General features: G+C 37.8%; 1 protein-coding gene across 15 annotated transcripts in view; it reads right to left on the bottom strand.

The window, feature by feature from the left end:
• The window catches only part of LOC138743262 (rap guanine nucleotide exchange factor 6-like), a 235964-nt gene that overhangs the window by 53232 nt on the left and 165884 nt on the right, over positions 1-16848 (bottom strand). For all 15 annotated transcript variants that reach the window (XM_069898257.1, XM_069898258.1, XM_069898256.1 and 12 more), the window contains 7 exons: positions 15297-15455; positions 14412-14564; positions 11370-11534; positions 11034-11141; positions 9927-10130; positions 9232-9340; positions 8389-8635 (listed from right to left, as the gene is read on the bottom strand). In XM_069898257.1, the coding sequence (XP_069754358.1) occupies positions 8389-8635; positions 9232-9340; positions 9927-10130; positions 11034-11141; positions 11370-11534; positions 14412-14564; positions 15297-15455 (1145 nt within the window). The remainder of the gene's footprint in view (positions 1-8388; positions 8636-9231; positions 9341-9926; positions 10131-11033; positions 11142-11369; positions 11535-14411; positions 14565-15296; positions 15456-16848) is intronic.

Genomic DNA, 16848 nt, shown 5'->3' with positions numbered 1-16848 from the left:
AGGATAGGAATGATGCTGCCAAAGTCCATATATGAGAAATGCAATGGATTATTTTTTTTCCCAATGAAACAGCTAGAGATTTTGCATGTATGAATGTCATACAGTACCTCAGCAAATGTACAAAAGTGTGGCATGACAACCTCCAGCAGTTCTGCTGCTTGACTTCTTAAAATTAAAATAACAAAACCAATTCAGAAAGAAAAAAAAATATTATTTTCCTAGATCTGACAGGATGATAGCACAACTTCTGGCAATTGAGCCTTTAAATTATTTGTATGCAAAGCTTTTAATAAATTAAGTATCTTACCAAAATAGTCCCCTGTATGGGTTATGCAATCACAGAAAGAAGACAACATTTAATATAATGAGATGAATTACATTACAATAGTTTACAAAAGACATGGATAAACACCTGTACATTTCCCTAATTTCACAAAAGATTACATAAAATAAACTCAACTGTAAAACAAAGCTCTTGTATATCAATAAGGGGAGTGCTAATTAATTAAGATCATCAAGGAATGGAGAAAAGGAATAAATTAAACAAAAAGGTTTACCGTAAATATTCAAGTATAATGCGAAAAAATGTTACCCCCGGGTGGGGGGGGGGTCATATTATACACGAGAGTAAAATTTTTTTAAAATTCTGCTCTGCAACTCGCAGTGCGACTCGGGTGGCCAGGCGGTAGTCGGCAGCGCGACTCAGGCGGCTGGGCGGGCAAGCGGTAGTCAGCAACACGACTCAGGTGGCTGGGTGAGCAGCCGGAGAGATGGCAGTGCGACTCAGGTGGGTAAGGGGAGGGGGGGGGGGTCGTGAGAGACGGCAGCGTGACTCGGGCAGGCAACCAGAGAAACGGCAGCGCGACTCAGGTGGGTGGGGGGGGGGGTCATATTATATACGGGGGTAAAAAATCTCCTCAAAAATGGGGGGGGGGGGGTCACATTATACACGAGAGTAAAATTTTAAAATTTTTCTCTGCAACTGGTAGCGCAATTCAGGTGGCAGGGCGGTAGTCGGCAGCGTGACTCGGGCGGGCGAACGGTAGTCGGCAGCGCGACTCGGGAGGCCGGGCAAGCAGCTGGAGAGACAGCAGTGGGACTCTGGTGGGTCGTATTATACACAGGGGTAAAATTTTTTCCCCCTTTTACCCTCAAAAATGGGGGGGGGTGGGGTGTTGCATAATACACGGAACACATTATACACAAATATTTACAGTAATTCTATCCTTGTTTGAGTAATTTTCACAATAATCACTTGATAGACATTTTTCGTATCCAGATTCTTGAACGATCCTTTCTTTATCTAAAGGATTAATCATGGTATGATGAAATCATACCAAATCACATTACTGATCAATTTCGCATAAGTGAACATTGATCAAGACGCTGGTGTAATGTGGCAATGCAGGATAATGCCATTACACCATTAAGAGTGCAACAGTTATAGATTTCTGGGCAAAACTACAAGAAAGCATATTTCAGGAACATCAGGTTGTGTGGCTGCACCTGATTTATTGAGCTGACTAAAAAAATAATTATCTCAGCTCGATCAAAATGTTCCTCTTACTTGCTGCTGGATCAGCCTAGATAGCATTCATCGAATTCATTTGGCCTCTTGGACACATCTTGCCCAACATATTTTTTAAAAAAAGAGGATTGGAAGGAATTGTGGGGGGATGGAGTGGCTAATCAACATCTCAGATTAAAATCTTTCAATAACACTGATTATGGAAAGGAAGATAACCAATACAAGGAAGAGGCAGAGGGGAAGATTGGGTCCAGAAGAGGATTGGTGAACCAAAAGAGGTGAAGGATGACAGAAAGAGGGTGAGAGTTGGAGAATTGAGACTGTGGCAGCCAGAGAAAGAGTAGAGGATCAAATGGGGGTGGGTGGAGCAATATGTGCTCTGTGAATCAGCCACCAGATGCCGGCTTGACTCTTGATTTAGAGAAGGCAACAATGAGAGAGGGTGCACATGACCCTTTGTCTCACCAGGAAAGGCTGTTTAAGTCCCTGGATGATGGTGATGCAGGAGGAGCAAGAGTAAGTGTTGTACCTCCTACCGTGGCAGGGAATAGTGCCCGAGGTGAAGGACACTTGGTTAGGGAGAGATGACTATACAAGGGAGTCATGAACTGAGTGATCTCTGGAGAAGGCAGAAAAGGGTAGGGCAAGATAGATGAGACTGCTGGTGGGATTTGTATATAGCTAGAAAAAATGTTGTAGGATGATGTGCTGGATGCAGGTGCTAGAGAGGTGAAAACTGAGGTTCAGCGAACTATCTTCTATCTGAAGGGAGGGAGCTGAGAGCAAAACAGATAAGAAGGAAATATGGGAGGGGTTCCATCAACCACAGTACAGAGGAATCTGAAAAGGTATAAAGATGGATATCTAGTGAAGATGAAGTGGTGAGACGAGGGAATTAGATGTTATCAAGATGGTAGAGGGAATGCAAATTGCCCTGGATGTACTTGGGAATGAAAAGGACAAGGGAAGACAAGATGGATCACCTGACGTTCATTGGGCAAGAGCAGATGGAAACAGTAGGTCTACTAGTACCATTCCATTTATAGATCTTGGGCAAGAAAACAATCACCATAGATGTGATGAGACCTAAACAGTCAGAAGACAATAGTTTGTTGCTCTTGGTTCAGGTCTATGGGTAGATATAAGGAGGTAGCTGAGAGCTTGTTTTTGGCCAGTGCAAAGAGAGGATAAAGACCAGAAGTGGGTGCCCAAGAGGAAGGGGAGTGGAGATTTATTGCCAATGAAATATACACAGGGACAAAGGAAGAACAATTCAGCATCATGATGTGCCCAAAGCTGATTAAGATGTGGACACAGAGGCATAAACCCGAGACATCTTCTGAAAACTGACTACTCAAGATATGAGAGAGAGAGAGAGAGAGAGAGAGAGAGAGAGAGAGAGAGAGAGAGAGAAAGGATGGCCGAGGATGGGAGAGCCTCATCAAATGTTTGGACCTTATCACCAAATCTGAATCTCATTCAACGCCGATTGGAGAACTGGGTAAAGAAATGCTTTAAAGACACGTGTTAACATGATGATGAAATAAATACCTTATATCCAGTTCACATATCAGTGAAGGACAGTTTGAATGAACAATGGGGAGCGACATAAAGGTTCAATTCCAAGATCCTAAGAACTCTAGTTAGAGTAGCCTCAGTGCATAACACATCATTACTGGGGGTGGGACCCCCTAAATTGCCGGGGAGGGCAAATTCCAGGGAATTTGGACAGTGGTGTCAAAAGCCTGAGAGGTCTGCCTTCTTGGGAATTTCACCTGGGTCCAAGTAGGGTCACCGCTCACCTTTGCGTGAAAAGGTCGGGCAGATGGGAAAGGCCCAGAAGGGTTGGAATGGAGTCCATGAGTGGAGTCAGAAAAGGGAGAATATGATGATCGAAGATGGGCTCAGAAGAAGAGGGTGAGCTTAGGGGATAGAAGGGGGAAGAACATTTTTTATGGGTTGGAGGTGGAATGCAAAGTTAGGATTTGATTAAAGTATTGTTTAAAAAAATACACTGTTGTTTGTTATTGGTGACAAAGTTAAAGTTCTGAGATTGACTCAACCATATGAAAGAAAACAATGAAAATCCACAATGAAACTAACCAATGCATGGTAGAGTGGTTTATACAAGTATACATGTGTGTATGTTTTCAGCTAATTTCAGTGCATGCATTTAAATTGTGGTTCTTGCCATCAAATTGTACTTAAAAATGTGCTTTGCATTCATATCTTGATCTCATTCAAAATAAGTTTGGAAATTTGATCACTGCTTTTCAATTAAGTTTTACCATACCAGCAGTATTGCAATTGAACTGTAGAAAATTAAGGGGTTGCTTTTTGTTTCATTTATGAATTCCAGAAATATTTTTTGAATTTTAAAATTAATTTTCCAAATTCCTGAGAGAAGACATATGGGAACATTTCATCAAAATGCTTCAACTTGGGATGTATATTATGGAGGGTTGAAAGCTGAGGAGAGACCTGATATAAGTTTATTAAATTATGAGAGGCAAAAATAGGGTAGCCAGAGAAGCTTTTACTCAAGGCAAATATATCAAGGGAGGCAATCAAGCTGAGAGAGTGAAAGTTTAAAGCAGATGAGCAGTGCAAATTTTCCTACTTTCATAGAGAGAGACAGGTGCCTGGATAAAGCAAATTTAAATTCCTGGGAGTCACTGTCTTGGAGGACCTTTCCTGGGTCCAACACACTAATGTCATTTTGAAGTACGTCAGCACTTTACCTCCTCGTTGTTGTGTGAGGAGGCAGCGAGTGGGCCCAGGCTAGGGTTTGCGGGGTAGCCATTTTTATTGTAGTTTTAACTTGTAGGCTGTGAGCTCAGGGAGAAGAGAAGGCTGATGGCACAGGCACAAGTGACGTCAGTAGGGTTTGGGTGCCAGGTTTAAAGGGGTAAGCTCCTTTCCATTTACTTTAATAGCTGTGTGAGGGGCCAGTGAGAGATTAGTTGACTAGTTGAGTTCAATTGAGACGTTTGATTTGGGCTAGAAAAGCAATCGAATTGACAGGTAGAGAGTAATAAAAGGAGGGTCAGCTATTGGAGTGGCCAGTGATGTTGTGGCTCAGTGACAGAGTGAGCTTTGTCTCTCAGTTGCCTCGTCGAGCACCAACTGAGGAAGAACTTTCTCTTCATAAGGTAAGGGTGGTAAGTTTCTTTAATTAATTATGTTTGGCTGTTTTTCGGTGCTGTCATGTTCTATGGTTTTAATTTGTGCAGGTTCGGTATGACATTAGAGCCCTTGGCAAACTTCTACAGAGGTGTAATGAAAAGGATGCTGACCAGCTCCATCATGGCCTAGTAATAGGTGCACCAATACCTCTGAGCAGAAAGCCCTGAAAAAGGTAGTGGACATAACCCAGCACATCACAGTCAAAACTCTCCCTCATCATTGAGAAAATCTACATGGAACTCTGCCATTGGAGAGCAGCAGAAAACATCAAGGAACCCCACTACCAGGGACATTCTCTGTTCTCACTGCTGCAATCAGGAGAGGTATATATGCCACAAGACTCATACCACTAGGTTCAGCAACTACTGCTACCCCTCTACCATCAGATTGTTAAATAACAGACTCCGAGACTCATTTAAAGAGTCTTACTTTGCACATTTATTACTCAATATTTTTTCTCTGTATTTCACAATTTCTTTACATTTCTGCCTTCATTTATATCTCTTTTTAATACAGATCTTTTACAGTTACCAATAAATAGAAATTCACCTGGCCTGCAAGGCATGTGATGTCATCATGCATGTACTGTGACAATATTTTAAACTTTGAAACAAATACAATAGAATTGTCTGTGTTTTTTTTAAAGACAGGCTCATGAAGATGCAAGGAATAGAAACATACAAATCAGAATGGATTTAATTTAATTTGGCATCGTATTCTGTGCTGACATTGTCGACTGTTCCTTTGGTGTACAGTTCTTAAGCAAATGTGACGAGAGCATAGGATATCTAATTCCATCATCCCATCTTTTTTTTTCAAAACTAAATGCTTCCTTTAAGATTAATGCAGTGCAGCAGAGCAGGAAAACACCTCCCTGAGAAGGCGATGCTTAGAAGAAGACCGAAGGAGTAGAGGGCCACAGCAGTGGATGAGAATAGGGCCTGGAGGCTGAAAGACTCACACCATGCTTTAGACTGGCGATTACGTATTTGAAGGAACCAGGCATTGGGATAAATATTTCTGAGGGTTTTGATAGTGAGGAGGGCTCTTCCAGGCTTGGGCACTAACATCTTCTTAATTACATTGGGGGATTAGATCCAATGATTGAAGAGGGTATGCCTTGAGCTTGGGTTAACCACTTGAATGGACAGGCAGTGCAGCTTTGCAGTTTATGGGCGTGCAGGTGGTGGCGGCATTGGAGGAAGTGACAGTATCCATGGAAACTCAAGGTCTCTGAAGGGCCTCTCTTTGGCTTCCTTTCTTGCTAAAGTCACTAGACTTTACAGGGCAAACAGAGGAAAACAAATTTTGTGTATTTTATGTACGTGAAAATAAAAATCTTGAATTGAAACTTATTCTATGGGTAAGTTTCTTGTCTCAGGACTCTTTAATACAGCATACAACTTCATAGAATATAAATGGATAAATCTGCTATGGCATTAAGCAACTTATCTAAATTAATCCAAAGACAAAAGTGACCCTTCCACAATTAATAGCCAATGCTAAATTCAACTACTCATCATGATTTAAATTCAGAATTCATTTATTAAAGAACCGACCAAAATTGAAAGGCAGGATTTTTCAATGGAAGAAAAAGCATTAAATGTCAGCATGTTGTCCTCTGGCTTTCAATCACCCAATTCATCAAACCAGGATTAGGACCACCCCTTTCCCTTATTCAATAATACTGACCTGCCTCGCCCTCCTAATCTACTGCACAAGACCTCCAGTGTTCTGTCGCTAATCACTCTAATTCAAACTCTGACCTTCCTTCTGGTTTCCAATATTCACCCTGGTCTGAAACTCAAACTGCCCCTGGCCATCATAAAATAAACCACTCCTCTAACCTTTATAATTTTGTTCTGCTCTCAAATTGAGAGTTGGTGCATTAGACCTCCCAATCAACAGCTATAGAGTCATGGAGTCAGCATATAAACAGGCACTTTACCCCAACTCATCCATGTCGACCAAGATGTCAACCTGGGGCAGTCCCATTTGATGCACTTGGCCCACAAACTTCTAAACCTTTCCTACCCATATACCTGTCTAAATAGCTTTCAAATATTGTAATCATGCCTGCTCTATAGCTTCCTTTAGCAGTTAATTCCATATACCCAGCACAGTCTGCATGAAAAAAAATACCCACAAATTACTTTTAAATCTTTCACCCTAAACTTTTGCCCTGTAGTTTTTGACTCACTTGTACTGGAAAAAGACTGTAATTCCTTGTTTATATCCCTCATAATTTTGTATACCTTTGAGGTCACCTCCCAGCCTCCTACATTCGAGGGAATATAGTCCCAGCCTATCTAACCTCTTCTCATAATTCAAACCCTTCAGTCCTGATAACATTCTCATGAATCTTTTTCTGCATCCTTTCCAACTTAATGACATCCTTTTTGCAGCTGGGTGACCAGAAGCAGGTGTAATGAATACTCCAAATATGATCTCACAATTGGCATAATCAATGCTCAAGTCCTGTACTCATTGACCTAACCAATAAAGGTAAGTGTACCGAACACCATCTTCACCACGCTGGAAACTTTGTATCAAGTCTTTTCGTTCTATAACACTGTCCATAGTTCTGCAATTTACTTTGCAAGACCTGCCCTAGTTTAACTTATCAAGCCAATTGTTGTCAAAATTTTGATTCACAAATCCTGCCATTAAATTTGGCATGATCTGTGGTTCACCAGGCACACCCAATTTGAAACTGTCACTTGTCACTCATCATCCAATGGACTTCAGGTTAACCCTGGCAGCTTGATCCAGGCATCTACCAGTTTATGTAATTTTTAAAAAAAACATTGCAGTTCACTTCTACTATGAACATATCCGCATATCCTCTCACCTCCCATCCACCCCCACCACTTTAAACACATGCCCTGTAGCATGTGACTTTTTTACTGTAGGAAAATGATTTTTGACTGCCCATCCTAACTACATCTCCCTGAGCTTCCACTACTCCAGAGAAAACAACTCAAGTTTGCCAACCTCTCTGCATAGCTCACACACCCATTCTCCTTGTGTGGGCACTTTCAAATAGCTCTGGACATGGACCTTCAGATCCCACTACACATCAACGCTTTTAAGAACACTCCCTTTACATTTGTCCTTCCAAGGAGCAACACCTCACACTTACCTATATTAAACTCCATCTCCCATTTCTCTGCCTACATCTGTCACTGATCTATATCGTGCTGTATTCTCTGATAGCCCTCTACATTGTCCACAACTCCACCAATCTTTGTGTCATCTGAAAACTCACAAAGTCACCAACCTATTTTATGACTTAATACGACTGTCTTCGACAACATAGTCATACAAGACGGAAATAGTCTCTTTGGCCCAGCTTGCTAACACTGATCAAAATGTCCCACCTATACTGCAGAAGCCAAATGTAAATCCAAACAATCAATTCACTATGTATCCCTTTTGTCTTTATCTTCTGGATCAACAAAGGTCTCATTCTCCGGCTTTGCAAGTCAAAAAGTCTGCAACATCATTATGATTGACCCAGGCACTTTGGAGGAAAGATAGACAATGAAATAATGTTAACTAACAACTTCACTGGCTTTTAAACACAAACGGTTATTACATTTTATAGGTCCACCTATGAAGAAAAGTGAGTGAAAGTCATCCAAGCGTTCATCCCACTAAAATATTTCACTTACCTGAATGGCTTTGGTGGCAAGATGCTGAAACGAGTCTTGTCAAGTATTTTTCTAATTTTGTTTCTGCCTCCTGACACTGTGTTTGCTTTCACCTTCTTGTTACCCTTTTCTGTAGGGAACATCTGTTCTACATCTCTGTGCAAATCTGGATGTGAATAGCGATTACCCTTTTTCTCTGCAATTTTAGGAATGTGAGGAATGCCATTCTTTTTTTCCTGCATCAGTCTATTTAGAAGCTCCTTAAAAACTAGAAAGGAAAGGAGAAAAAGACGTTATGGTAGATTGAGATAAATCTTTTAATCTGTTGTCCAAAAGATAAAATCTGGTCAGAATATTGAGATACTTTGATGAATGTTGTGAGAGATATTTTATTTTTATTGCAAGTGGTCTTAGTTTAATATCTTTAAAATCCACATGAAGCATCTCTTTCATTAGTGCTGCATTCTGATTATTGAACTGAAGTATTAACTTCAATTTTAAGTTAAAGCTTCTGAAGTAAGTCTTGAATGCGTAACTTTATGATCATACTTCAAATACACTATTTTGACATCAAAGCACTGAGAAAGTGATGCAATTCAAACTTCAAATGAAAAATTAAGTAACAGTAGGAAAATTCCAACTTGGTAATTAAATGTCTAATGTAGAAACATATAACTTTAAGAAGGCCTGACCGTCAGTAATATATCTTTGCCTCCTCTGGATGCTGCAAGACCAGCTAAGTTTGTCCAGTATTTCTGTGTTTTTACTACAATCACAGTGGCTGCAGACTTCAGTGTTTCATTAAATGCCAGACGACTGTACACTATATAATTATTGAACAACTTTAAGTCAAAATATACTCACCAAATATGTTGGTTTTTACTGTGATAGACAGATGAGTGTTATTTCTCAGAATTTCTTGAGCTTTTGTATATTGGATATTCTCAAAGTTCTGTCCATTTACTTCCATGATCTGAAATAATTACATCAGTTCTTTTAAAAATAAAGAATGAAAACTGAAACAATTTGCTATTTGTCTGTAATTTGACCATTGTTGTAATCAACAACTAATATCCAGCCAAATATATTTGCAGTCAGAAGAGAGACTCAGAAAATATCGAATGTCTTGTGTAATGATGGACTGAGGAAGATTCACAGAAAGGCAAATTAATGTGCCATATCCAAAGTGATAAAAAGTCTTTTCCAAAAAGCTTCTTTTGGGGCAAATATAGAAACAGAATTTGTACCTCAAATATAATTATCTTACTGGCAATTCATTGCACTGACATTCCTAAAAAATAGTCGTTCACCTAGAAACAAAAGGGAATTAGAATAAAAACAATTGTACAACTGCCACTTAGGACCTATGCACAGAATATTTTTTAAACTGAACAAATGATAAAGATAAACATACATTAGCAATTCAGCTTAAATCAGAAGGCCTATTCTTTGGTTTTTTTCTCCAACATTATAAAATATTTCTAACAAAAAAAGGCATGGATCAAATGATTTTACAGTTAAAAATAACAGTATTTTCACACATGATTCTTTTTTTTTACCTGATCACCTCGTTTAAGACCAGCCTCGGCAGCTTTACTGCCAGGCTCTACGCTTTCCACAAAAATGCCGAATCCTCTCTCACTGCCACCAAGTAGACTAAAGTACAATGGGGACTCTCTGGAAGGTTTTAGCAAAGTTATCTGCCTCCATTTAGCCTTAGCAGCACAAGCAATATTCAACAATCTGAGATGTCCTTTCATTTTCTGAAAATTAAAATATCAAATCTTAAAATTAACTTCACACATATTTTACATCATTCTTGGGAAAACAACTGGTACTTGCAAGTGACTAGCTTTATGAGGAAGACTTGATTGTTATACAAGTATGTCAATAAATGTAACAAAGCTATATGTAAACCATGTTTACTAAATACAGGAACAAGGCAGAAAAAAAGGGCTGAGGGGTGACCTGGTAAGAGTTTGCAAAATGATGAGAGACATCCATTGGGTCGACAGAGCCTTTTCAAAGGGTGGAGATGTCAAATACTAGAGGGAATAGCTTTAAAGTGAGAGGAAGAAGGTTAAAAGGGACATGAGGCAAGTTTTTCCCCCCCCCCATTGAAAGTGGTAGGTGCTTATATGTGCTGCTGGAGAAGTGGTGAAAGCAGATATGACAGCATAGTTTAAGAGGCATTTAGACAAGTACACGAACAGGCAGGAAATGGAGAGATAGACATGTGCAGGCAGATGGGATTGGTTAAAATTGGTATGATTAGACCAAATGGGACCATTCCGTGGGTTACAATATTCTATGAACACAGGATGAATTTAATGGGAAATCTACATTACTTCATTCATTCAATTAAAAACAATCCATTATTATTTGCATTTAGTCAATCCAAAATGAACAAACACACTTGATAGCAAATAACCTTAAAAGCTAGCAATCTTGCTGAGGTTCAGGAAAATGATTGTAAAATTGTAAAAATGTATTAAAATGAAGCTTGAAAGGTTTAGTTCAGCCACCAATACATTGTAATTATCACAATTGAAGTCTTTATAAATAGGAAATAATATTGCTGAAGAACTGTAAAAGGTTTCCAAGCAAAGAAGTTAATTTGAAATCATTCCTCTATTTTAATTAGCTCAAATATATGTTTTGCTTACCGCATTTTCTAATTTATTTTCAAATTCCTCTAGAAAATTGGTCATGGCAGGATCTCCTTCAAAATCATTAAAATGATTATTCACCCATAAGAGCACTACTCGTGTCACCTAGAATAGAATCATTTGGAGATAAAAAGTGCAACAGAGTTAAAGGATTCAAACAGGCGGCTGAATTGAAATAAACTTCATTCAATTACTACAGTTCACTGTTGCATCATTTTCATTTCCAAGATTTGGAGGAAAGCAGCTTATATGTTCAGAGTAAACAAATTATCAGTCTTTGAAGATACATTTTATATTTACATTTAGTTCAGATGAGTAAGTCTTCAAACTGACCTTATCCCTAAGGCTATCAATATTAAACCACTCCAGTAATCTCTCTCCAACTTCCATGGGACCTGACAGAAATGTTCTGCATGTCAACAGGAAATCCTCTATGTATGTGGGATCCACAATCGAATGTTCTTCAACTAAGTGTCTAATAAGTCTATCTGGTGTGCCCTGAAAGAGTAATACAACATTAATAAAAAATTGTTTCAGTTACATCTTCTATTTCCTTTCAACTTTAAATTTTTTATCCCTTTTAGAGAATCTCAACTGCTTCAGGACATATCACTGAGTTCAAGAATAGTTGTTACCCCTCAACTAGCAGACTCTTGAACAATAGGGGACAACTATACTCATTTAGAGACCCATTTAAGGACTTGTATGCTAGTTATTTATTACTGTATATTCATGTTTACATCACCATTTGCACAATTTGTAGTTCCTGATGTCTGCAATTCACAGTTTAATGGTAAAGATTTGCTAAGCCCAGCCCTCAAGAAAAAAAATCTCATGGTTGTATGTGATGTCATGTACATTCTCTGACAATAAATTTTAACTTAAGCTTTTGATATCATGAGCTTTTGCAATTGATACAATTATATATTTAAATTCTGTTAAATGCATATTCTTTAAACCATAAAGCCATCACTTATGCCATACTGTAAAATTGTGAATTTAGTTCAAAAATGTGGCCAGGATAATCATGCTTTTAGTTTTTTTATTCAACATTATTTTAATTTAATTGAAGAAAGTCTGGGATAAGCCTTCATCCAATAACTGCACTATATTCATTGGTCTTTGGCTCTGTTTTGATTCAAATCATCTAAGCTGGGTCAGAATTGGTCCACTAAAAATTGGTGCAAGTACATCAATGGACACAAATGGTGTGGTGTTCTGCTTACAGCATATGGCATGATCAAAGTTGTCCAAAAGTCTTGAATAATGTGAGTCTAACAGCTTTGTAATATTTCAAACTGCCATCAACAGCAAAATTAACTAAAAGTCTCAACAAGGAGGTAAGGAAAAGTCTCAACAAGGTTGGCAACTATAAACTAAAGAATACACAAAATTTTAAAGCATACATTTAAAATAATTGGTGCCTGAATTAGATGGGAAATGGAGGAATATTCTCACCCAAAGTTTAGAAAAATACTGGTCCTCAATGGCAGATGGGTTTAAATGCCGCTAGAAAGTTGAATCTTTTTTTTTAAAGTGACTTGGATGTGCACCTGAGTGCTGTAACTGCACATTGCAGATTGTGATAGAAAGTAAATAAAGCTCGTTTTGTTTTCAATCTACACAGACATAGGTCAATAGCTTCATGTATTTAATGAAAGTTTCTTGTCACATAAGTATAATGTACAAATGCATGAAAATTCTTGTTGCAGCCAGACATGAGATACACTAAGTGCAACAGTACAAATTATTACAACCTGCCAAGACAGAAAAAGAGATGAAGCCATACAACATAAAACAGGCCCTTTGCCCAACTAGTCCATGCTGACCAATTAGGCATTGGAAGCTTATCCCATTTGCTTGCATCTGGTCCATATTTCTGTATAATAAATAAATATTTACAGTGCAGTTGGTGCAGAAAAATGTTTTAATTATAACACTTGGTTAATACGAGTCTGTAAAATTATAAATAAAATTTCCCCCAAAAAAGTTTTAATCGTGCATACAGATGACCCTACAATAGTTTAAGGTAAGAGTGAGGGCAGTATGGGAGGTACAGAAGTCTGATAGCTATTGGAAAATATTTCAATAGTTCAAACATTAAATGCATAAATCTGAATCCATTACACCACCTTCACTTACTCATGACTCACAGGTTATGATTTAAATCCACACAAGAAGCTTTATTATGGTTAGTGTAAAGGTTAGCACAAGGCTATTACAGCACCAGAAACCTGGGTTCAAATCTGGATCATGGGCTGAAACAGCCCGTTACTGCACTGTATATCTAAATATTTTTTTAAATAACTTTAAATATAAAAAACCTGGAAATGGTTTTCATTAAAGTACAAAAGGGATGCTACACTGTTTGAGGTGCCATCTTTAAAATCAGAAATTCAAGTACACAAGTCAAAAGGGACATAAAAGATCACATGAACTATTCAAATTCAAAAAAAAAACTATTCAAATTCAAAGACTATTCATGTCTCGGCTAATATTTGTCAGTCTTCTGATGTTATTGGTGGCAAATTAACAAACTAAGTCCGGCTGTTAAATGTGCTGATGCTACAATATCGATTACTCAACTTCATATTTTTCCAGTGGCAGATTTTAAAAATGAAGTGTTTCACAGATCAAATAATCTGACTCAGCAGTGAGTAAATTAGATTAAAATTTAAGATTCAATTAAAGAGATTAGTTTTCAAACAGCTTCACAAAGAAAATGCATCTAATATAGTAAAGCTTTATATACCAACACAAAATATTAGTATCAGACTGGCCATTAGTTTAAATTACTTTGAGTGTCATTCAAATGTACATCATGACTGAGTGTAATAGATGGCTACCGTGATACCACTGGTCACGATGAACTTACTTTTATACTGTATATTCAGCGTAGTGAGTGTCAAACATTATTCCACAGGGTTTAATTATACCTAAATAGACCATGTGAACAAATTACTGCATTGTAGCCAAAGATTTGTTCAATAGTCGTAATGATAAGGGACATATGTGAAATATTCTTTTCTTATTTCCTCCTCTCCCCATTCCAGCTTCAAGAAGGGGCCTAAACTTAATTCAGGAGAACCAACTCATACCAGTGATAGAGGGAAAAGACTAAAAGAATTATTATCTATAAGTGCAACAAGTAATTTTGAAGTGCCTATTGCAGGCTAATAATTCACTGATTGTTTTTGCAAACAATGTTGTTTCCACAATCAAAGCTAAGTATTTCAGTAATAGTATTTCACTATGTTAAGCTTGTCAATGAAAGGAGACTAATATAATCAGAAAACAGAAGAGGAATACTTCAATAATGAAAGCATGCATATCCTACAATTCCCGTTACTGGTAATCAACGTCTCATTCATTTACCTTGATCACAATGTGTCCTTTCCTTGTTCCAGTACGATCCAACTCTCTGTGCTCTTTGACCATTACAATCTCCCCTTCTTCTTCCACTTTGTGAGTATTCTTCTCTACTTGGTTCAGTATTCGGCAGTAATCGTGCTGAGCTATACTTACAAACTGTTACAAGAGAAGCAAGGAAACACACAAGTCAGATTTATTACCCCCTTCAAAATAATAAACAGGTTTTTGATGTATAAAGCTTTAAACTTCAATAGCACAATCAACAAAATATATCCACATGTTCAGCACATTTCATAACATTTGGTATTTAATGATACTATTGAAAAATTGCATGTTTCCCAAATATTAAATGCTGCAACATGGATGATTACACTGTTCAACCCTAGTGATCGATGAAACTTTGAAAACGGACCAAGATACCAAGCGATTTCCTGTAAATTGCTGTATAACTTTGACAATTCCCTCAGATCACAAAATAAAACACTCAACGGCACAGTATTAGATATAAAGAGGATTTTAAAACTCTGACATGTATTTCCTTTGTACACGGTTTCTTCCCAATCTAATGCTAACCTTTTATCCTCAAGTTAACTTGTCAAAACTTCAGAGAACTTCAACACAGATGAAATGTGTTGTCCTTGAGAGAGTTGAGTTACAGTTAGAATGTATACCATCATTCATTGAATGCAGATTCTCAAATGTGAATCAAGCATCTGGCACTTACTGTAGCTTTTGATTCACCTAATGCATAGATTACCATCGTGATGAGCCAAGCTACATTCAGAGTTGGTCTAATTATCTCACTTTGTTTACAGTTGTGTAGGAAATAATCACTATGAACCTACTGAGTGTGAACTAAATAAAAAGTCTTGTGAATCATGACTTTACCTGACAATCATCTGCTTTGGTCCTAACAATTCCTTTCATATACTGTTTCTCCAAGGAAGGAGAAATACCAAAACTGTTTCCCATGCAAAGTGTTTCTGTTTTTCCATAGGAGTCAGTGATTTCCACTGAACCATTTAGAATAACATACCATGCCTCCAGCTGTAAATAAAACAAAACAGACTTTGAGCAAAATCAGCTATTTGAGAGGTATGCAAGTGACTCAGTTTTCAAATAATGTCAAAGTTAAAAGCATTTGATGAATCATTCCTCAACTATGATTCTCTCGCAAACAAATGGGGACGGCAAACAAAAGGTTTCTGTTCTCTACTATTAATAGCAAAGTCAAAAACATTCTTCTTTTGCCACATATTTAGTTTTGCTAATAAATAGAACCCTCCCTTCAAAAGTAATTGGAAGCTACCTGCACCACAAACCATAATGCTTCTGAAATTCATACATTTCTTGATATTATTTTTAGAATAAAAACGTGTTTAAGAGAGAGGAAGATTTGATGTAAACAAATCACATTTATTAAAGTGAAACTCTTAATAACAATATCTTTGTTAACAAAAAAGCCAGAATTATAACACACCCAGACAATGAATGTTGTCTATGAAACTCTGCCATATCTTTACCTGCACCTCTGGCTGCCAGCCTTGGACTTGGTGGATTAGGAAAATTAATTAAATGTAGGTAAAATCAAGTGAGTCTTCTTAAGCTTAAGCAAAGATATGACAGTGGAGCTTTACAGCAGTCACTAACTTAACTGTGAGGAAGCTAACTAATTTACATTGAAATACGATCAGTGAAACAGCGTCTTAAACTGTTCTGTCATCAAGCAATAAAAATTCTTAGCACAATATAATGATTTGAAAGAAAGCTTTGAAACCAAATCAGAGAGGCTGAAAGTTTACAGCTTTCATCTATGACTCTGTCAGAAAACATTTTTGCATCATATACAAATTTATAACCATCTCATTTGCAAAACTAGTATCATACAGCACAGATAGGCCCTGGCCCAACTCACCGAAACCAACAATGTTTGCCTGCATCCATACGTCTAACCAGATGAGTTTTGAACTATGTAATTGTTCCTGCTTCTGCATCTTTCTCAGGCAACTCAGTTCCATCTCCATGTGAGAAAGATATCCTTTTGATCCCTTTTAAATCTTTCCCTTCTCACACACCCATATCACCTAATTTTGGACCCCTTCTCTGGGAAAAAAAATGGACTATTTACCTTATCTATGATTATATATAACCACAAAAAGGTCATTCATCAGCTTCCTTTGCGCCAGTGGAAAAAAAAAATCCCAGCCTACCTAACTTCTCCTTGTCATTCAAGTTCTCCAGTCTCAGTAACATCTCTAGTAACATATTTTCTGCACCCTTTCCAACTTTCTTTCGTTGACCAAACCAGATGTGGCCTCCTAAGTGCCTTGCACAACTGCAATGCAACCTCACAGCTCCTCTACTCAATGCCTTAATGAAGGAAAGCACGCCAACACACATTTTACATTGTTTATCTGCACTTAAGCTGGGATGTGAGTGG

This window comes from Narcine bancroftii, chromosome 9 (assembly GCF_036971445.1).
Source record: "Narcine bancroftii isolate sNarBan1 chromosome 9, sNarBan1.hap1, whole genome shotgun sequence".
Classification (NCBI taxonomy): Eukaryota; Metazoa; Chordata; class Chondrichthyes; order Torpediniformes; family Narcinidae; genus Narcine; species Narcine bancroftii.
This window is presented reverse-complemented; position numbering and strand designations above follow the sequence as displayed.